Source organism: Lonchura striata, chromosome 10, assembly GCF_050655825.1.
Source record: "Lonchura striata isolate lonStrDom1 chromosome 10, ASM5065582v1, whole genome shotgun sequence".
NCBI classification, from domain to species: Eukaryota; Metazoa; Chordata; class Aves; order Passeriformes; family Estrildidae; genus Lonchura; species Lonchura striata.
Window position 1 is genome coordinate 6100779 of NC_140712.1, and position 22685 is coordinate 6123463.

Below are 22685 nucleotides of genomic sequence, written 5' to 3' on the forward strand. Positions count from 1 at the left end.
GGAGAAGTGGGAAAGTGGACATTTTGAGACACAAAGGCCGGAAAACGTGGAAGAGGAGACAAAACGTCCGGTCTGGCCACTTTGCTGCTGTCTGTTTGTGGGATAACAGCAGCACGGGGAGATGGAACAGGGTGTGTGGGCATAGGGAGAAGGCTGAGGGGAAGATCCAAGGCATCATGGCCAGTGCCTTCCTGGCAAGGAGATCTGAAGGTGTCAGGGAGATGATAGCAACCCTGTGCTGGGTAGTGACACTCGCTTGCCAATCTCCCCTCTGAAGGAAAAAAGGGTTTAGGGGCTTGGGGAGAGGATGAAGTGGGAGAGGTTTCAAACTGGGGACCCAAGACTTCTCCCAAATCATTCCCCATTTTTAGCCTTGATTTAACAACAATGTGAAACAAAGGGTAAAACTTCCCAAAACTAATTAGAAAAAAGAGAGTCATGTTTAAAGTTATAAATCTCTTAAGAATTCCCTTAGAAAACATAAATTTCCCCACTTCAAGGGCACCCACAACTTGGAGATAAACGTCCCTTTGAGGAGGGCTAAGTTTGGAATTGGCTAAGATGGTTGTCCATCCTCAGGATTCTCTCCCATGCCCAGCAGTAAAAAGGGAAGAAAAAAAGTGAAAAATATTACCTTAATATATATCTGAAACTCACTGTTTTTCTTCTGCTCAAACAAAACCTGCTGGGTGGGTGGTCGCTCCTTGGCCAGCCTCCGGTTCTCTTTCTGGTTTCTCTGGAGGGTCCCGGTTGCCCTTCGGATAACACTCCCTAGAATGTGAGTGGTTCTCCTCAGAGAAGCGGCTGTCCCGAAGGCGGCTTATGTCCAGCAGCACAGGGCCATTGGAGAGGCTTCTCCAGGCAGCCCCTAAGTGGGGGTCCCTGTTTGGGCACCACTTCTCGTGGCAGGCAGAGGTGGCAGAGTGCTGCGACCTTCCCAGAGAAGCGACTTTAAAAAGCACCCTGGGTGCACAGACACGTCTCGCTCTCGCTGGGAGATTTCAGCTCTTTTTTGATTTCAGCCATGACCAACATGGAAGGAAAAGATGGAGCATTCCTATGGGGTTCCACAGAGGTCTTTATTGATCTCCTACCTCAAAGGGATCCAGGGATGGAGAAATCTCCCAGGCAGTGAGAGCTGGGGTTTATCGAGGGACAGTGAGGAGCGGGGCAGAACATCAGAACAAATGAGATGAGGGCACAGGGGTGGAACAAAGGGGAAGGGTCAATGGGATACACAGAATCAAGACACGACAACCAAGCATTCTGGGGAGAGCATTTTTCCTCGCCATGGCCAGGAGGTTGTTGCTTAAGATGTGTCTCTCCAGAGGAGTGTGGTAAGCTTCTCCTCAGCCAGCTTACCAGCCTGCACAATTAAACATGTGAAGGAAAACATCTTGAAGTTTCAGTAATTTACTATACAAAAACCTACAATGATCTAATGCAAAGATTAGCTTCCAAGTGTAACAAATAAATCTGCTTGAATTAAATGTTAAGGGGAAAGGAAATACAGATTGATTTATGTTCTCCAAAAGGAAGGTGTTGGAATGCCCTTTGGTAATGGAATTTCCTCTACCTGCAAACATTTCTGCACAAAAGTCTTTAAGCGTGACAAACAGCCCATCTGGCCAGAACCGGACACAGCTTCAATTCTTGGGATATAGGATTTCTGGATAAAGAGCATTGTTTTCCAGAACTGAATCCCATACTGCTTCATCAGAGCATTGCCACACACTTCCAGGAAATCCAGGAGCAGCATAGCTGTCACATCTGCCAGAGGCTCCAGATTCAACATCTGCGCCAGCCAGCGCCATCCATAGCTCAGACCGTGAGGATGAGCCCCTTGTTTGTTTCCGTAAGGCCACCGGAGCTGAATGATGGCAGCATAGAGACGAATCATTCCTGACATCCTTTTGAGAAAATGATCTTGTTCTTCCACTGTAGAATCATGAACTTCATATCCAAGCAGCCTCTGATACTCTTCCACAGAAGTCCCTTCTTTCCGAGTAGGGTAAAAGGGCACAGAATATGGGCACTTCTTGTGCAGGTGAGCTAAAAAGATGTCTCCAACTCGAGGGTGTAATTCCCAGATTCCTGAGAGCACCACAGCAATTGGGAAAGCTGAATCGTGGTGAAAAGCTACTTCTCCTTCCCCATGTCTCACAAACTTCTCTGCAAGTTTGTAAGAAACAAAGTCCAGCCCCTGTGGATGCTGAGTCACCAACACCATTTGGCCTTCAGAGTGAACAGGCTTCCCAGAGAGCAGGTTATTGATCTTATCAAACACCTCTCTCAGCTTAGAGCCTGATATGCTGGAGATCTGGCTCACAGGGATTGTAGCTGCTTTCTGCAAGTTTGTTTTTATCTTCTTCACCTCAGCGTTGCCTTTGCAGTTTCCAATTTCACTGAAAGCAGCAACACATTGCTCAGCAGCATCCTGAAGCTGCAGGTACCACTGCATGATACTTTCTTCTGTTTTAACTTGAAGGCCTTCCTTCTGCTGCTCTCCCCACGACTGCTGTGCAGGGGCAGAAGTCCGAGTCTTCATCTTCTCTTTTTTCTCTAACTCTTTCTGCTTTTGTTTATTTTCCTCTTCATCTTTCCTCTTTCTATCTTCAAGAGCTGCAGTGATTTCCTGCTGCATGCTGGATATCAGCCCTCGCATCTCCTGCAGGGCTCGTTCAGTGCTGGCCACATCTGCTTGAGTAGGGAACCCTCTCTCGCTTGCGGTGCGGATGAGCCCCGACACCAGTCCACAGATCTGGTTGCCACGAGTGCTGTATGCAGACAGATCGATTCTGGGCAAGTCTTTGTGCCTGTAATTGGGATCAGCCTGCTGGTTCAGCTGCAGCAGTTCCTCCTGGATGGAATAAAGGCGACACAGTCTCTCCTGGCCCTCTTTCTTGTGCAAACATTCCAGCTCTTCCTGGCGTTGCCTCTGCTGCTCTGCCTCACGGAATTTTAGGTTCAATATCTTTGCTCTGTGTCGGTGCTCTTCCTTCAACTTCTCTTGCTGCCTCTGAGCCTCCTTTGAGCTCTTCTCCATTACTTCTTGCAACTCTTGGAATTCCTGATGCCGCTTTAGCTCCCTCAGTTCATCAAAGCGCTTCAGGTGCTCAGTGGCCTGGGCATGGGCTGCCCTCACCATCTTCTCCAGCTCCTCCTGCCGCCGTCTCAGCCTCTCCCTTGCTTTCAGCCTGTGCATCTCTTCATACATCCGAATGCAGCCTTCCACTTTTGCAACTGTAGATGACACACCTGCTGGAGTAACTTCCTGATTTATTTCCAGGAGACTAAGGTGATCATTTTCCTTCTGCCACATGGTCACAGGATTTGGCAGGGCTGTCGGCAAAGTGGTGATAGTGACGCTATTTTGTGGCTCCGTTGAGGGGTGATGGTTCTGGTTCTCTCTCGTGTCCTTTGCTGATATACAATCCAAAGCAAACTTCTCCGACAGCCGCAGTGCAGTATCAACAGCGACTGCTGAGGGATTCCCCGATCTGCTGTTTCTTCCAGGAATTTCTGGAATTTCTGGTGATGTATTTCCCGGGCTTGCCCCTGAGTTGCAGCAATGGCTGGACCTGCCCTTGGCAGCCCGGGCAGAAGGTGCAATCTCAGAGCCGGACCAGGGGGCTCTGGGAGGAGGCAGTACTGGCATGCATGCTGCAGTGGGGCATGTGGGTGTCTCTGCTGCATGCTGTTGGAATGGATGCACCGGCACGACTGGAACAGCTGTGAGGTGTTTTGCCTCTGCGAGAGCCGGGCACCCCTGCAGTGCAGCAGTAGAGGCAGCATAGGTGGGCTCCATCACAGAGTGCTCGTTTGTCATTGCAGCCTGGCCAGGCTCGGTGGCCAGCAGCCCTCTGCAGCAGCCATGTGCCCCGCTGCAGGCAGGTATCTTGCGGGGGCCAAGCGTTGCCTGGCAGCAGGCAGATGCAGCTCTACAGCAGCTTGCCATTTCGTGGCGGGCGGTCGTGGTCTCAGCGGCCTTGGCGAAGACAGCAGGGCACAGAGAAAAGGCAGGGCAGCCTGTTGTGGCTCCAAGGGCTGGCACAGCAAGACCCAGAGAAGAGGCAGGAGCCAGGGTGGCTGCAGGATGCCCGTTTAACTCGGCTCGGGAGCGTGGGGTGTCTCCACCACTTTGTCCAGTGACAGGGAGCTCTACTGGCATCACGTTCCTGTGTGGGCTGGCTCCACGGCTCTGTGCAATGGTGAGATGATTGGGTGGCACATCGTCCCTGCCCGGGCCAATGGTGTGGTCCAGGGCAGCCACAGAGCACTCTGTGGACAGGTCACTCTCTCCCAGGGAGATTCCATGGCTCCACACAGGGAATGCTCTGCCCGTTCTCCTCCCCTGCTCGCCCAGTGCCATCCCCTCCAGCATCCTCGTGTCTCTCTCACTCTCTAACTGATTTATCAGGTCCAGGATGAGCCTCCAGGGTTTGACAACATTGATGGCAGTTTCATCAGCTCTGGCAGCTGCTGCAAGTATAGATCTGCCAGCCTGATCCCATGTTTTTAAGTCCAAGGCAGCCCCTTCGGACACATCCAGTCCATGGCCTCCACACCACTTTATTAAGGCTAGTAAAGCCTGTTTATCATGTTTAATCCCTCTTCTTGTTAAAATAAGAGTCCATACCTGCAGTGTAGGGTCTTCTGGCACTGATGCCCACGCTCCCATTTCTCCTAGCAGTGTCTGTAATTCACAAAGGTGTTTGGATGCACGTGACTTTCCCTGCTGTCCCGTGCTGCACTCTCCAATGCCAGCAGAGCACTTCGCTGTCTGCAGTGTTCTGTTGAAGATCCTGAAGAAGGGTGTAGTTATCCTTGGAAGGTCGAGCAGTGAAGTAGAAGGGTCTGGTCTTCCTCTGGGAATCCAGTGGAAAAGGCTGCCTGTGGCGTTGAAAAGTCACAGATTATATCCAGGTAGGAATGCTTGGCTCCTCCCCAGGGTGGAGCATCTCACAATGGGATGATGTAATCTTATCAGTCCTGCAGTGACACTCAATGGCCCATTGACAGAAGATATCTCCCCAAGGGAGGGTGAGTCATGGAAGAGATAAAGAACACTGCCCCACCTGGTTTTAACAGATGGTGACAGAATACCATAGAATGCTTTTGGTGACATCTTCCATTGCAATCTAGGACAAGGTCTCTGCTGCCCACGGCTTTCTCTACTGCCAGCAGCTCTTTCCACTGCCTGCAGCTTCTCGCAGCCCACCCAGCTGCCTGGCAGCAACCTCTGTTCCCAAATCACCCCACAATACCACGGCAGCTTGTTTTCCTCACACAGGGCTCCAAATGTCTCTGGTGCATTGGAGACAGGAATGCAAGAAGCACGCACCGTGCTTCTGCAGCAACAGCCAAGGTTTATTTTCTGAAAGGACTTTTTATAGGGGTTTCAAATCTCCTGCTCATAAAAACGAGATTGACTGAAGATTTTAAATCCACCCAGCTGACTGGCCAATGATAGAAGTGCATCCATGATTCAACGCGATTGAGTGAGATCCCTTGTTTGAATGTAAGTCCAAACTATCATTAGTACACTTGGGGACTTGTTGACTTCTACCTTCTGATGAGCTGGGCTGGTCGAGTTGGTGTCTGTTAGGCCAAATAATCTGTGCAGCTTTAGAGCAGCTGTAGCTGTCACACCCTGTACCCAGGGAGGAGGAAGAGCAGCCCGGCCCCTCAGGACACCCCCCATGGGGGACCAGGGGAAGGAAATGCCTGCAAGGTCAAGGATCCAGCCAAGGAGCTCCTCCGCCCTTCTCTGTCCGTGACCCCCGTCAAAGAGCTGGAAGAGCTGAGGGACACCAAGGCTTTGTCATCCTCCCCACCAATGCCTGTGATCCACAATGTCTTCAGCCTGGCACCCTACCAGGAGTATCTGGAGAGGGCCAAGGTCACAGACCCCATTCTGTTCTGCAGGAACCATCTGTGGGAGGACTCCTCACCCCAAAACACGGGTGGCAGCCAGGAGCCTGCTGCCCTCAGAGACGTCTCAGTGGTGTCCAGCCTGAGGTCAGGCAGTGATGCAGTGCAGAGCCAAGAGGAAAGTTGTTACGGGAGCATCCCTAAAAAGCCAAAGGCTGAGGCCCAAGAGCTGGAGTCTCTGGAGGGCAGCCCTGACAGGGTGGGCACTGAGGAGCCACCTCTTAAGGAAATGGTGCTGGACCTTAGCTTCAAGAAGAGACTGGTTCCCAACGCCCCCTCCACTCCGGTGGAGGAGAAGGTGGTGGTGGTCCAGAATGTTGGTGTTCTCCCCTCACAGACCCCCTCAGGGCAGTACTTCACCTCCCTGCACACCTTGCTCTGTGATACGATTTCAGGCTCAGTGTCCCGCTCCTCCCCGGAGCTCCTGCAGGAGTGGCTGAAGAAAGCTGAGCGGGCAGAAGAGCTGGGAGAGATGCCCAAATCCCTGCCCCGCCCCAAGAACGGCTCCAAGGCTCCCAGTCCTCAGAAGCCCAGCAACGGCAAGGAGATCTGGCTGGCTTTCCAGGACGTGGCCAGGCTCCTCACCGACCTGCTCTCCCAGCTGAAGACCTTCATGTCCACCTGCCCTTTCCCCCACGTCGTCCGGGCAGGAGCCATCTTCATCCCCATCCACGTGGTGAAGGAGAAGCTCTTCCCAATGCTGCCCGGGAGCTTCGTGGACCAAGTGCTGCAGAAGCACAAGGTGGAGCTGCGTCCCCCCACCCTCTCGGAGGAGAGGCACCTGAGGGACCTGGAGCTGAAGAGCTGCACCTCCCGCATGCTGAAGCTCCTGGCCATCAAGTGGCTTCCTGAAATCTACCCTGACCTGCTCAACCTGCACTGGCACAACTCCATCCGGCAGCAGCTCGGTAGGTAGCCCTGCATCTCCTGGGGATGGGTCCCTGGGGCTCTCCTAGGGATGTTCCAGCTGCACTTGCCCTCCAGGTGTTGCTGCTGCTGCTGCTGGGGAGCAGCCAAAGGTGCCTCAGCATCCCTGTCCTCCCGAGGGTTCTGCCCAGCTTTTCCTCTGTGGGCTGTGGAGGGGGCAAGTTTCAGCTGGAAGGGAGAAAACTCATCCTGGGGGTGTCATGGAAGTTTCAGTCAGTCCGGTGCGGTCTCCGCAGTTGCAGACGGCACCTCCCAACACCTGGGAAACCGGCCGCGGATTTGGGAACCGTTGCTGCAGTGGTGTCTAAAGGACGGCAGTGGGTGAGTCTTGGTACTGGGGGGCAGGGGCCTGGCCAGGAGACATTGGCTCTCGTGTGCCCATGGAGGGACACGCCAGCACGCAGGCGTGACGGGAGTTTCCATCGTAGCTTTAGAACTTTGTGGTTTGCTGCAGTAACTGGTTGAGATTTTGCTGTGAAGCCAGCCATGGGTGTTACGCTGACTACACAGCAGAAAGAGATTTATAAACAAGTTCAGAAACCCCTGCAGAGTGCAGGTGTCAAATTTCCTAAGAGCCTTGTGAAAGAGTTTGTCAGATGGTTATCAGTAAGTTTTCCGGAGCTAACAGAGCAAGTAGTGAGAGAAAGACGATTTTGGAAGCGTGTGGGCGCAGTGCTGAGTGAAAGGACAAAGGCAGGAGATCCCTCAGTGAAAGAAGGTTTTATGAGAATGTTTTTGTTTGTTTACGATGTTGTGAAAGAGAGTGCAGACACTCAGGGTGCCCGGGGAGCAGAAAAGAGCCCCGTCGCGTCCCCTGTGTCTCCCCACACCCCCTGCGGTGAAAAAACTAACCGTGCAGATGTAGATTTAGTTTCTAACCCTTCTCCATCTCCTGCTTTCGCTCCCGCAGCTGAAAATCCATGCTTTGCACTCCCCATCCCCCCTGTGCAGCTCCCAAAATATGGGGGCGGCCACGCGATTTTCCCTTCTCTATCCCAGAATTCCCTGCTCCCTCTGCCAGCCCAGAACACACCTCCAGCCCTTGCATCCTCCCTTTGCCTGTCCCCAGCCCCGACCCCGCCTCCCTTGCAGCGGTCCAGCCCCTGGTCCAGCCCTCAGCTCCTCCCCTCGCAGTTCCATCACCATCCCCTGTCCCTGCCCCGCTCCACGCAGCCCCGCCGGCTGCGGCCACTCCCTCACAAGCCGGCCCCTCTCCCTCTCTCTCTCCCTCTCTCTCTCCCGGTCTCCCTGGCAATGGCAGCGCAGAGACTGTCAGCGCGGGGAACCGGGAACCGGTCAGAGACACCGATCCTGCATTCCTGGCCCCAGTGATTTAGAATGCCAGGGGACAGAACGCCAAATGGGAGCCCCTTTTGTATGACAGTATTAGGGAACTTTGCAAAACAAAGCATGAGTTTGGGGAAAGAAGTGAATTTTTTAAGAGCCTTTTAAAAGCTACTCTAAGCTCCAAAACATATGTTCCTGCTGACTTGAAACGTCTTTTCAGTTGCTTGCTCCCTCAGTCTGAGTTTAGATTGTGGGAAAGAACGTGGAAAAGGTTTGCAGGACATCTCCTCCCAGAGATTTTGCAGAGTCCAAGGCTTTCCAAAGATATAAAGGATGAGGAAATCACTTTAGAGCATCTAGTGGGTGAGGGTGATTGGAGTCAAGCTGAAAAGCAAGCAGCAGGCATTCCCAGAGCAGTGTTGGACCTGTCCAGGGACGCAGAAGAACGTGCATTTTTTAACATGCCTTTTAAAGAACCTGTTGTTTCTTATACCGCTTTGAAGCAGTCTGTTGCAGAACCATTCATGGATTTTGTGGATCGAGTGCAAGCCTCTGTGGAAAAAAGGGTGCAAAATCCAGAGCTCCAAGACCAGCTTACATTAGAACTTGTCACCACAAATGCAAATGAAGTCTGTCAGCGAGTCATCCTAGCCCTTTGTCTTGGTTCGACAAGACAGGAATCTGCGAAGGAGGGCTAAAGCCTCCTGTGCAATGGAGCAGGTAAACCCCCTCCCTCCGAATTACTAGGAGTTTTAAATCAAAAGGCTCTCAGGCAAAGATATGGGAATGGGAGTAACAATTCTTTACTAGGAGAAAACTAGACAACAATTTAAAAAGACAAATGCAATCGGTACAAACAAAACCAGTGAAAAAGTCCAGAACCTGAGGATTCGGGGTGCCCGTAGCAGTCCTTCTGGGACAATTGCTCCCCTTGCAGTGGTTGATGAACTGCAGCTGCAGTGGTGATCTTTAGAAGGGTATAGTTTTCCTCTGAAGATCTGGTGGCAGTGGGGCCGGTCTTCCTCTGCACCGGGGTTGCCTCTGAGCTCCGCCGCCATCGCCTCAGCGCGCTCCGGTTGCTTCGCTGCGAGTGCTGCCGAAGAGAGCTGCTTCTCTGGCAATCCCCCAAAGTAAAGAGCTGCTCTGTCCCCAAAAAGGTACCCCCTTGTATCCAATAAAAGAGTGCTTGGCTTCCCCCTCTGGGTGGAACATCTCACAATAGCATGGTGTTATGTTACCAGCCCTGCATTGAATCAGTCAATGGCCCACTAACAAACCATTACCTCTTAGGAGCAAAACCGGTTCTTGGAAAAGATAACAAAACCTGTCCAACAGGTTTGCCTTCAACAGATGGCAAATAGAATACAAGCTTATCTTACAACCCAGGACACCCTTCCATCATCGCCTCCCCCCTCACTCGATCAGCTCATCAAGGAGTGCACCAGGAAAGCTACACTAATGACACAGGACTCAGTGGTAAAACCACAGGAAAGGGTGGTTGCTTCAGCAGCAGCAACCCCGAGGACTCCAGGGTCTGCAGGGCCTCCTCAACAAGGGGGGACAGTGGGAGGGGGGAGAATTTTTTTCCTTTATACTGGCAGAGCAAATTGTATCTTTTTCAGAGTTAGTTTACCTTGTATGATTTTATCTTTCTTTCAGACTAGCAGAATGTCAATTTCCACATTCCTGCTCATCGTTTGGTTCCAGGGAATGGTCATCTACCCTTCCACGGTGGATGCATGGGCTGTTCCACAGCCCAAGAAAAATGTATGTGTCACGCTAGCCCAAGCCTTGCAACAAGATCATATGTGTTTGTCCAATGCCTCAGCAGAAAATCCAATGTCCACATGTTTAATAGGGGTTCCAAGTAAGGAGGATGAGTTTCCAATTGATCTGGTCCGTTTGCAAAAGCAGGTGAACGAAAATAAAATGCCTAAAGATGCAGGACAAATTAAAGCACAAGTGCGAAACCCCCTCATTTTGTGGCAAGGGTGGGTCTCACATTTGCCCACTGCCGAGAGAGAGCCCCAGGAATTAGAACTCCTAGGCTCTGCAAAAGCTGAATTTTGCATTCAATTTGATTTTTCCCCAACCAAAGAAGTAAAATTATATGAGCAGGTCAAACAGTACAAGGTAGAATTCAGAGCAGGTCAATGGTGCACAGCTGTCTATAAGCTGAAATTTACATCCACCACTGATTTCCGTCCACGCAAGCTGGACAAGGGAATGTTTCTTATCTGTGGGGACAGAGCATACCCAGGAATCCCCTCTCGTCTTGTTGGAGGTCCATGCACTTTTGGGCATCTGACCCTTGCTTCCCCCAACATGACCCAAATTCCAATTGGGCAAGCAAAAGGTGGGAAAAAAAATACTAAGCGGAGTGCAAGTCAATTTGATGAACATTGTGATGCAGAAATTTATCATTGGGCAAAATCCAAAAGAGTTGCCATTCTGTGTTTTTACCATGGGTTGCGGCAGCCAAAGCATTGAGTGAATTAGGCAATCTAGAATGCTGGGTGACAAAGCAGGCAAATTTAACATCAGCAGCCCTGAGTGACCTCCTAGAAGACGAGGAAATAACCAGAAAGGCTACCCTCCAGAATAGGGCAGCTATTGATTTCCTGCTGTTGGCACATGGTCATGGATGTAAAGAATTTGATGGGTTGTGTTGTTTTGATCTGTCATCTAAAGGTCAGAGTGTCCACTTGTCCATTTAGGAAATGAGAAACCTCATTGGGAATGTGAAGCAAGCAAATGAGGATTGGTTTAAAAATCTGTTCAAAGACTGGGATCTTTCTGGGTGGGCAGTATCTCTTTTAAAAGACATCTTTTACTTTCTAGTTGCATTGTTTTTAGTTCTGTTAGCATTTGGGATTCTGAAGCGAATCATCTCCAAGGTCATTACCTCGAAGCCGAAGGCTTTCGCACCGGTTTTCATTGCTGCTGCTGCCACGGAAAGCGATTGGTGGGAAGATGACAAGCAGAAAGACACTGTAGTTTAAGAGCCACAGTTTTACCTTCTCCCAAGGCACCGTTCATCTTATTAACTGAAAAGCGGGGAGATGTTGCTATCATGCTGGCATGATAGTGTGGAGGAAGGTTTTAGAAAGGCCTTGGGAATGGTAAACTGAGGAAAAGGATACATTCATGTATGCCCCATTGTTTTAGAAAGGCCTTGGGAATGGTAAACTGAGGTAAAAGATACATTTATATATGCTCCACTGTTTCGGGAAAATCCCGCTTTAGCATTTCTCTGTAGACCCCCTTCTCCCCACCCCTGAGCAGTTCCCATTGGACCTGGCCCCTGGGGTGGTTCTGATGTGCCTTGGCTGAACACTGTCTCTATTGTTTAGAGCTTATCTCTTAATTTTGCTGTATAAAACTCTATCTGGGCAATAGCCCGGGGCCTTTGGTCCCTGCAACCGTTCAGGCAATACAATCTCTCTGGACAAGCATACCATTGGTCTCTCTTGGTCTCTTTATCTCGAATCCTAGTGGCGACCGAGGCAACGCTGCCGCTCGGACCGTGCTAACCCAGACGCTGCCTGGTAAGCCCAGGGCAGCGGGACCGCGGAAAACCCCGGCCCCCAGAGGGGACAGCTAGCCAGAGGGTCCCGGGGGGCCAGGGAGGGACAGGGGACAGCGGCGAGTGACCCCCGAAAGCAACAAGTGGTGTTCCAAAGAGAAGCAACAAGAGACCCTGGCAAGAAGTCAAGAACATCTGCGGCTTCAATTTTAGCCCATGGAACGCTGTCAACTGTGGATGAGGAATTACAAAACACAAGGGTTTTAGTAGTGTGATGTTTGAACTAACACAGGGTGAAAAAATAGAATTTTGGGGTCTTTAGAATGGGGTTCAAGGGGGTACAAGGTGGAGGAATCTGGGCATGTCCTAGACATTTTCTCCTTCTTGTCCTCCATGTCTTTCAGTGATAGCGACACTTTTCTATTGGTTTAAGGTAGAGATTCACTGTCTAACATAGGTGATGAGAATTGGTGTAGAAATTGTAAACATAGACACGTAGTTTTGAGTATATAATGTGGGAGCCGCCCAGGCTTGAGGCCAGGCTGCCATGGCTTCTGTACTAGGCGGACTACAGCAGGTCAGAGAGAAAATATTATAGATAAGAAGAAATAAACAACTTGAAAAAGCAACTGAAAGCATTCCAAGACTCTTTCTTCAGCTGCCTTTGGGCTAAGGAAGCCAAGACTCTTTAGGATCTCTCTCGGGATCACCCTGACCTCAGGAACCCCGAGAGAGAGGAAAAATCAACACCCGTGAGAACACAAATGCAAACCCAGTCACCAAACCAGACGCAGTCCTGAACCACGGAGCACACGCGGCTCCTCTCCTTATCAAAGAGCGTCACAGAAGGTGAGGCAGCCTAAAAGCTGCTGAGGGGAGAAGGGCCCAGCAAGTCATGGGGACAATGTTCTCAAGAACCATGGTGAGTGAAGGGTCCGGAACTGGAAATTACATTGCATCTGTTGAGGCGTGGGGAAACAGGCTACAGAATAGAAACATGACGTGGAAATGGTACGCGAGAGCAGCAGCCATGTGGAAATATAAGCATCACAGAAAGAAAGGCAAACTATGAGATAAACGAGGAAAAATGTGTTGGAAAAACCAGAAATAAAGTACAACAGGTATATGCTGACACCTTTGTTACTGTGTTGTGTGGTCCAGGGGATGGTTTTGTGTTGCAGTCCGTGGTGGTGGTGGATGCAACATTCCCCAAAAGCATCTTGTGCCAACGAGTGGGAGCCATGAGAGTACCAGGACACACACACAGACACACAGACACACACAGACAGAGACACAGACACACACAGACATACACACACAGACACACACACACAGACACACACAGACAGAGACACACACACCGACACACACAGACACACACACACAGAGACATACACACACACATACACACACAGACACACACGCGCACACACACACACACACAGAGACACACAGAAACACACAGACACACATATGCACACACACACACACACACACACACACACACGCGCGCAGACACACACTCACAGGGCAGCATGGCAGTGAAGACACCGGTGGGTCCAGGCACAGAGTTCCTACGTGCTTTATTTCAGGCGACACTGAAGGGGTCCAGGGACCAAAGACAAAGACAAAAGAGGGTCTAGGGTATAAATACCAGGAAAAAGGGGGCAGAGAAGAGCATCAGGGATCCAAAGGTAAGGGGCGGTACACTGGGAAGGGACCACTAGGGAATGCCAGGTGGATAGGTGGGGCTACAGACACCAATGGGATTACAAGGAGTGGAGAACTTACTAGAACTTGAACTTATTAGGGTAAAATGGGAAGGGAAGGCCAAGGGGCCAATGGGGAAGAGAGAACTGGGACAAATTAACATCGTGCTGCAGAGCAGCACCATGGGGGAAGCCTGAGCTGTGAGGAACACCCGGAGCCTACTGTGGGTTTCCCCAGGGTATTGCTACCACCCTTTCCCTGGTGGGCTCACATGCCTCCACAGTCCCCAGTTTGGCAAAGGTATTTAGCAGAGCTCAAGCCCACACTCTGGCAGCGACAGCACCTATGTGCGTGTGTGTGTCCCTGCATGCAGATGCTCAGGAGCACGCGGCCCCATGTCAGACTTTTTCTCTTCCATCCCAGAGCCAAACGTGTTGGCAGGGACAGCAAGCTTCAAACTGCGTGGAGAAAAAAATAAAACCACCAGGAGCCCAGAAATAGAAATTAGTTGCATGCACTTGAAAACTTACCTCTGGCATAATTAAGATCCCCCACCAGATGGCAAGGACAGGCAGCGCAGGGCCGGCAGGTTTCCACTCTCTGAGAACCGTGGAGACTGCAGGGTGGCAGTGGGTGGTGGTGTGGTGGCTGTCTGAGCAGGTCTTGTCCTCCATAAATACCCCGAGCCCCAAACAGCATGGACATTGAGCACAACAGCCCCGTGCAGAACTTGCAAACATTGGCTGGACAGCATTTTTGTAGAAAAGCTTCTTTCCAGCCCTGGCAGCTCCACCGTGATGGGCCCCATGGTCAGAAGTCCCCCACAGGGCTCACTGACTTCAAAACAGAAGAGGAGAGCCATGGATACTTTGTGCCTTTCTAGCATTTTCTACATTTGTCTTTTGATATTTTCCCCCTTACGTTGTGCAGTTCTGAGGGTTTGGTTTTTATTGTCTTTTCCCCTCCTCTTTTTCAAATGCAGGTGTTTTGGGGGAGGAACAGAGCTGCAGAGGTGCAGAGCAGTGCTGCGAAGGCCTCTATGACCTCCACTGCCATTGCTGCCCAGTCATTCTCAGCGTTAAGAATTTAATCCTGATGGATATGGCATGGTACAGCAGGTGTGGTTCACAGCCGCAGCACGGTGCCACAGAGGTTTCCCTTCCCTAGCTGGGGCAGTGGTGGCTCAGCCCCCACTTTTCAGGGTGGTGCCTGTCCATCACTTGGAGCCAGCTGACCTACATTTAATTGCTGTCCACCTCAGAGACCTGTTGTAGATATGGGGAGGCATGGCTGGCCTCTCCTCACCCTGCCCTGCCCTGGTGGACTTTCCCCCACCCCTCCCTGGTGCAGCTTGGCCGCTGCAGATCTGATTTTTTTTTTTTTTTTTTTTTTTTTCAGTGGTGTGAATGATGTTGGCACAGCGAGCCAGGACCAGGTAATAAGTGACATGGACTCTCAAGATATTCACAAAAGGCTAATAGTCTTTATTAAGAAATCCATGCTTCTTATACCCTACTTTGTTACAGGTAGACCTAATTCGTCCTTTAATTAAAACACCATCACCATTGGCTAATTAAGAAACCACCCTTTGGTAAACAAATCTCCATAAGACATTCCACATGTTCACAACATCAGAGGCAGCAAGTTAAGATAAAAATTGTTTAGAATTCCTTCTCTCCAGTTCCCCTAAAGCTTCCCAGGTCGATTCCGGGAAAACTTATCTAGCTTCTGTCTCTCTGACCAGGGAGCTGCTTCTACAGAAGGAGGTTTTATTTCACTAAATGTAAGGAAACTAAAACAAGGATTACTGAGAAAATATGAATGAGGACTTGCTTTTAAGACAGAACCCAGCTGTTTCCCCTCCCTTGTTCAAATAAACTGTATAGCCACACTAAAACACTGAATCATCACCACGACATCTGTTACAGCATAAGAGGATCATTATATACCGCAGGAAAGCTTTAACAGATCAAGCTTTAGCTACCTACAAGAACTAAAGCTATAGGAAGGGGGCTACATTCTTACCCTTAGGTGCTGGGCAATGGGGCATCAGCCAAGTCAGAGAACTTGCTAAAGAATAATTAATTCTCTTATGAAATGTTTCCAGGTGGTCTCAGTGTCTTCTCTCTCCTCGGGTAGCTGTCCTATGCAGAAGAATCAGTGTGTGCATGCTAGTGTTGTGAACTGCTGTGTTATAAATGCCATCCTCCTGTACAGCCAATATTAGAAATCCTTCTGCATGAAGTCAAATCCTTTTGCAGTCCATTTTGCTACCTCCCAAGGAGCAGATTCAGTCCTTCCTCCTCTTTTTGCTCTGATGCTCGTGTTCCTTAGGGCAGCTGCTGCCTGATGGCTGTTTAGAACCGCCGTGTTGCTTGGCTTCTTCCAGAAACTTGTCCAAACCAAATGGATCCTCCTCAAATTGAACTGGTCCATCTCTGCCTCTGCTTCTGCTGTTACGATCCAAGTTAGAAAACTCTTTGTCAGGAACAAACCTCTTGATCTTTATTTGAGCCTCTAGATCATCACCATACATGTCCTTATCCATATTTTTACTTGGCCTGTAGATGTTTTGGGCCATATCCTTGCCACTTCTCCATGGCTGGTCATAAACATTATAAATTTCATCGTCTCCTCCAGCAAAGCCACTGTCCATACCCTTGCTCTGGTTGAACAGCCTCTGGTCATATTGGATTTCATTGGATGGCCTGCGGTTGGGTACCCCCAGGGCAATAACTTCACTGATATCTCTGTTCTCATTCCTTTGCAGCTTTGACCTTTTATCAGGAGCTGCCCGGGAAAGATTTCTGTCATGCTGTCTCTCTTTGCGCCGGTCACGTCTGATTTCATCTCTTTCTCTAGCTGCTCCATCCTCCTTTTCAACACTTGTTTTGATCCCTGCTCTTCTCTCCCTGGCTTTCTGAGCCATTTCTCTGAGCTTGTCCTCGTGTTTCTCCTTTTCTTTCTGAGCCATCTTCCTCTCCACCTGGGCACGCATCTCTACTGCCTCACGAGCCTTTCTGTCAGCAATATAGAGCGCCTCAGCAAGTTTGGCAAAGTTTTCATTAATATGAACAGCCTGCAATCCTCTGCCATCTGCAGCCAGACGCTTCTCCAAGGGAACGGTGTAACCCTTTGCATTCTTCCAGTTGGAAATGCATGGAGGAATTTTCCACTCTTGCTGCTCTCTCACAGTCATCTTTCTACTTGGAGAGTGCATTACAGGTGCTGGAGGAGATGGTGGTCCTCGTGGAATCTTCTTGTTGATTTTGAATCTTGGAGGCTCCATAGGGTCCTTCTGCATTTCCACCACGCAAATAACTCTCTGCCTTGCTCCAGAGTTGAATGCAGCTCCTTGCTGAGATGGTGTGTACCGAATGTACTGCGCCAGAGCTGGCTCCTCAGCAGCTCCAACTGGCATGGCTGCTGCAACTTTTTGGGAGACTAATTTCTCCAAGGCTGCTCTTGTCTTCTTTGTTACCTCTCCAATTGCCTTGTCATCTGGTCTTTGCAGTTCAGGATCACCCACATCCATGGCCTCTTTTGGCACAAGATCTGTGTACTTGCTGTAAATAACCTTGTCCTTTGACTGTCCTTGCCGAGCAATTGCATCGTATTTTATTTTTCCTTCTGCATCCACCTGAAGAGCCAAAGCATTGGAAATTTTCTTCTTTTGGCCCATATCCAATGGATATTGGGCCACGTGAATTTCTGGGAAGGCACCCCCATCTCCAAAATCCTCCAGAACTCGTGGTATCCATCCTTTCCGGTCACCATATGGGGGAGGTTCCCTTTGTGAGGAGGTCAGAGCATTCTGCCTGGATCTCTGAGCTCTTGCTCTTTCTCCTAGTTCCAGCAGATCTGGGGACAGCTGGGTTGGAGCTGGCAAAAAGCTGCTGAGGGCCATCTTGACCTTACACTGTCCACCCAGCTCCTGCACTCAGTCCACAGCTCTCCTCTAAGATTATTTGCGGCAATTATTTTTAAGTTCTTAACTAAGTCCTAGAACCTTGAATTTTACCTGCAGCAGTTCTTTAAAGTTTAGAAATAATTAGCTCAGTTGTAAAATTAGTAAAAAAATTAGTAAATTAGTTAAAAAAAATTACTGGTCAAACAGACAAAGTCCGAATACAACCTGGCAGCCTGTGGGTCAGGGTGCTGGCACCAGTCCCACGAAGTGGTGGCTCAGCCCTCCTGCAGTGACAGCTGTGGTTCTGTGTAAGCAGGGATCCTGCAGAAGGGTGGAGGGTTCCTCGGAAGGTCGAGTGAAGTAGAAGGGTCTGGAAATGCGGAGGAAAAGAAAGCTGCTCCTCTGGGAATCCAGTGGAAAAGGCTGCCTGTGGTGTTGAAAAGTCTCTGATTATATCCAGGTAGGAATGCTTGGCTCCTCCCCAGGGTGGAGCATCTCACAATGGGATGATGGAATCTTATCAGTCCTGCAGTGACACTCAATGGCCCATTGACAGAAGATATCTCCCCAAGGGAGGGTGAGTCATGGAAGAGATAAAGAACACTGCCCCGCCTGGCTTTAACAGATGGTGACAGAATACCATAGAATGCTTTTGGTGACATCTTGCACTGCAGTCTAAAGCAGCCAAATACTACTTTTCTACATTGCAAGATATATAGTTGTTTTCTTTTAAGAGGTAAGACAAATCTGACTAAAACAGCTATGATGAAACATTAATAAACACCTGTTTGTGGATAAAGAAGATACAGTGTGTTCAACTTGTATTTTGTCAAAGATTCTATTGCTTGTTACAATCTTTGTTACAATTGCTGTCTCCTCTTCCATAGGTAACACAGTAAGAGTCAGTGATGATTTTACATTATGGCTGTTATTGATTGGAAGCTGTTTTAGCATTTTCCTTTGTTTCATTTTACTGTCATAAGTACATGACTCTAGAAAGGTGTTATCTCAACTTCGTAAGACAGATGCCACTGATATATTGAATACATGATGTGAATATACTGACTTAATAATAGGCATTATTCATAAGATGTTATAACTGCATTTAGAGCTGGCATCTTCTATGCTTTAACACCTCTTTGTGTAATTATCTAAAAGACACACATAGTTTCAGGATCCTTCTTCTTTCAGGGAATTGTGACTTCCTTAAGTCTCAAACTAAGTGGGTTTTGTCATAAATGACATTTTACAAAAATGGACATTTTACAAAAATGGACATTTTACAAATGTTCTGGATTTATGTGGAACATAGCTGAACACCCTTAGAATGTGTTTCCGTGTTTACTGACAGCTCTAGGCTAAATAGGAAAAGCCGTAGTGCCATGGAAAGAGGAAGGTGAGTGGCGAATGTTGGACTTACTAAAAACTCTGTGTCATACCATCCTGGCCAGAACTTGCCCTATTACACATTACCCATCAGAAGTCACAACAAATGTACCATATTTCATCACAGAGCACAGTGCTCCAGCAGACTGGCTAGCTGGCTCTGCTCGGGCAGCACCACAGCCAGACATGGCAGCACAAGCAAAGGCATCACCTGATTTCTTCCACCAAGGGGTTCTGGCCTTACAACGACAATCCCGGCTCTCAGACACAGAGGCTCATAACATTGTTAGCACCTGCACTGACTGCCAAGGCCACGCTGCACCACGGCAGATGGGGATGAACCCTCGTGGAATACATGCTTTGCAAGTCTGGCAAACTGATCAATTTGCACATCCCTGAATTTGGATGTCTAAAAGATGTACATTTACCATTAATACTTTTCACCAGCAAGATGGGCTACATTACACACAGGTGAAAGGGGTCGGGATGCCATTGCACATTGGGGTTCAGCCTCTGCTGCTTTAGGGATCCCCTTCCCCTGTCCATCAAAACAGACAATGGTCCTGTTTACACTTCACAGAAAACAAGACATTTCCTACAGCTCTGGAGAGTGCCACACCACACTGGCATTCCCAAACTAGCAACAGGACAAGCCATGGTGAAAAGAGCACATGGCACTTGAGAATGGAAGCTTGAAAAACAAAAGGGAGGAATGTGTTGTGAATCCCCACAGAGCAGAGTAGCTAAAGCTATCTATACACTAAATCATTTGAGAGTATTAGAAAAGACCCAGAGCCCAGTCATTTTAAATCACTCTCTATCACTACAATCTGACAATGATCAAACCCAAGGTAATGGTGTGAGACCTTCTCACCAATAGCTGGGGACGCACATGGGATCTCATCACCTGTAAGGACGGGGACATCGTGTGTTTCAACAGACACAGGAACACACTGGGTACCTGCCACATGTGTCCCTCCTGCCCTACAGCCTGCCTGGGGCCACAAGCAGCATCCCCCAAGAGCTCCTCAAGAGACATGGTGGAGCCATGAGCAGAACAGTGATGGAGACAACTTGTTCACCTCCCTCAGGGACATCTGGGACTATTGAAGTGATGGCTCATTTCAGAACTCTATTTGTTTACAATATGTTTTTCTGTTTACAATTGGTATTGTGTTTGCAAATTGGTTTTCTAGAAGTTGGGTATTTGCTAATGGCCCTAAGGGTTAAATGGTTTATTTTTTTAGTGGTAAGTTGTAACACTAAGTAGTTAACCTGTGGCCTGTTAGCCTGAAGGATTGTGATCTTACCTAAGAGCTCCTGGAAGTGAGTGCTACAACTCCAGGGGTACATGAGACATCTCTGGCTGAGGGGATCCATGCTTCTCAAATTAGGTCAAAGGCCTCCTTCAAATTAGAGCCCTGCTGCCTTCTGTCACCATGGCTGCAAAGGGCCCATGCAGGTAGGATAACAGAGAACACTTTGCAATTTTTAATAAGAAGAAAAGGAGGAATTGTCACAGTACAGCCAGTCTGTAACTGGACATGGTAACACAAATCCAATTCAGCTGGCCTGGTTTGTTCCAGAAACAGATAAACAGGTCCCTGGATAGGTTAGACTCCAACCTCTACAGGGGCCCCTGAGGCAAGCCTGTTCAAGCCTGGGTGCAGATGCACCACTGGCCAGAGGGCAGGGTGGAGAGAGACCCCAACCAACCAGCTGTTTAAACCCGGGAGTCTCAAACCCCCTACATAAAAATCTTACATAATAAACCATCACTGTTGTCATACGGACCTCTGAGAGTTCATGTTGTCCCAGTCTCCAACCAAGAACCTCATGTAGCACCTCTTCTGTTTGATTTGCTTCCCCATAAAGTCCTGCTTTAGGTTCAGAAGAGATGAGCAACTCCACTGATCCCCTGGTGACAGGGAGAGGTGGGATTTAAAGGTCACCTGCTGCCACAAACCCCACAGCTTCCCTGATTTTAAACAGGGCAGTCCTTCAAAATTACCTGGGATCTCATTGAGGTATTTATAAAGATTGTGGGGACATGATGCTAACCTGGGGGGGAAATCCTGCCGGTAGAGCTGAAATAAAAGCCCTTGGCTTGCCCAAAACAGAGACACCAGGGCTGGAGGTGAAGTAAAAACTGCGGTTGGGGAGAGGCAAAAGAGAGCTCCTGACAGTGAGGCTGGCATAGGGACTGCAGAGGCAGCAGAGAAATAAAGATGTGAAATAAAGGCTCTGGGGCACTCAGCAGGCACAGCAGGAGCTGCAGGCAGAGCTGTGGGGCTGGAGCTGGCATGGAACCCTGTGGGGCAGGGGCAGGGCTGGAACAAACACTCCAGAGCAGGATCTGAGATAAATCCCAGGGTGCTGGAAGGAGAAGCACAGTGGATATCATGGTTTGACACTGGCACAATGCCAGCGCACCCATGAAAATGTGATCCCTCCCTTGAATGCTGTGAAGTGGAATCTAGAACAGAGCAAAGCAGGCCTAAGCTTAATAACAGGAAAAAAAAAAAAAAAAACTTTATTAAGCTACTACTATAACACGAAAAAAAAAAGGAAAAAAGCGAAAAAAACACACAAAGATCAAATGAAAACCTTGCAAAGCATTCCTCCCCCCACCACCCAACTCCAACAAACCACAGTGAGACACAATCTGGACCCCAATCATGTTTCCACCCTCCAGACAATTAATACTCAGCCCTTAGAGGGAACAGAGTCTTTCCTGTGCCACAGACCCCCCAAGAAACACAGCTCCACATCCTGTGTTTCCATGTCACACATGGCACCGCCTAGAGAAAAGATTGCCATGGTGACCCTTCTCCTTTCCATGCACAGTGCTCTCACCACAATGCATGGATGGTCACTGCCTTTAGGATTTTTCTTTCTAGGATGCCCTGCCAAGAGGGGAGAAAACAACAGTTCAGTTTTTCATTGTTTGGGACCACAGTCCCCCCCATTTTTTCCATTTCCCCTGGGGCCGAGGGTTCAAGAACAGAGATCTTCTTCTCTTCTCTTTCCTTTGAGGACAAGGGGGCGCCACCACAAACCCCCTAACCTTTTCTCCGTTCACTCCACTCTTGTCTTTTCCCAGCTGAAGCAGGTCTCTTGACTCACTGGCATCCTCCCAAAACACAGTCTCTCTTGGAGGAGAAGATTGGTTCAGGTTGTGGCTAACACGGAAAAGTCCAACCAAAAGCCACGCTTTATCCCCCTCCCATCTAGAATTCCTCCTTCCAACATCCCAGGGTCCAAGGTGTCCCTCTTCCTCTCTTTCAAACCGAGGAGGGGAAAGGAAAATTCACAAAGCTTTCATTTCTCAAGGAAGGGTTAAAAGTCCGAACTCCCTGGATGGCTCGATGCCCGGACATCCAGCAACTCCCACACAAGTGGGCACCTTGCAGCTCCCCCTGCTCCTCCTTCCTCGCGGTGGAATTGCTGACAGAACTGCCGCTGTCTCTTTTCTCTCTCCCTCTCAGGAGAGAACCTCTGGGGCGGGGGGGCGGGAACTGAGACATCCCAGATTCCTTCCACCCTTCCATCTGCAGGGGCCAGCCCGGTTCCAGTCCTTCCACCACCCTTGGGCGTTACCTCAGTCAGGCCATGGGGCTTCCCCTCCCCACCCAGCTTGTGGCTGGGCAGGGGAGGTTTCCACTGCACACTGACCGGAACCAAAGAGAGCGAGTTCCCTGGGAATTCTGCTTTTAACCCCTCTGTGTTCTCAGAGGCGTGTCCACCTTCCATTGGTCAATATCTAAATTGACCTCTTCCTTCCGGAAAAAATTCTCTTTCCGTGTCAAACCACGACAGAGGAGCTGGAAAGTGACTGTGGGGCTGGGCTGCACATTCTTGCTTTTTTAACTCACTGGCACTAGGGCTGTTAGCCCAGGGCTGGTGAGGACCAAGCCCAGCTTACAGGCACCAGTTAGAGCAGCAGCACAGGGCTGTGGTGGTACTGGGAGCCCAGGAGGGAGGGAGGTTCAACAGCATGCCCTC

At 49.5% G+C, this 22685-nt stretch overlaps 1 protein-coding gene and 2 pseudogenes across 2 annotated transcripts; 1 reads left to right on the forward strand and 2 right to left on the reverse strand.

Annotated features, from left to right (window-relative positions):
• Nucleotides 1–1060: 1060 nt before the first annotated feature.
• Nucleotides 1061–4681, reverse strand: LOC146766506 (mRNA export factor GLE1 pseudogene; annotated as a pseudogene).
• Nucleotides 4682–4760: 79 nt separating this feature from the next.
• LOC144246970 (uncharacterized) lies at nucleotides 4761–12806 on the forward strand. Its single transcript, XM_085588386.1, has 4 exons — nucleotides 4761–4926; nucleotides 5664–6842; nucleotides 7098–7182; nucleotides 8652–12806. Exons 1-4 carry the CDS (start codon nucleotides 4761–4763, stop codon nucleotides 8749–8751), a joined length of 1530 nt encoding a protein of 509 aa, XP_085444512.1. The 3' UTR covers nucleotides 8752–12806.
• Nucleotides 12807–14748: 1942 nt separating this feature from the next.
• LOC146766507 (SNW domain-containing protein 1 pseudogene) lies at nucleotides 14749–22582 on the reverse strand (annotated as a pseudogene). The gene has a single exon (XR_014957570.1). The product of XR_014957570.1 is annotated as an SNW domain-containing protein 1 pseudogene (transcript).
• Nucleotides 22583–22685: the final 103 nt, after the last annotated feature.

Coding starts and splice junctions, on each gene's coding strand:
- LOC144246970 (XM_085588386.1), top strand. CDS start 4,761: ATGCCAGCAGAGCACTTCGCTGTCTGCAGTGTTCTGTTGAAGATCCTG. Junction 4,927..5,663: donor AAGTCACAGATTATATCCAG/GTAGGAATGCTT, acceptor CCCTGTACCCAG/GGAGGAGGAAGAGCAGCCCG. Junction 6,843..7,097: donor CTCCATCCGGCAGCAGCTCG/GTAGGTAGCCCT, acceptor CGGTCTCCGCAG/TTGCAGACGGCACCTCCCAA.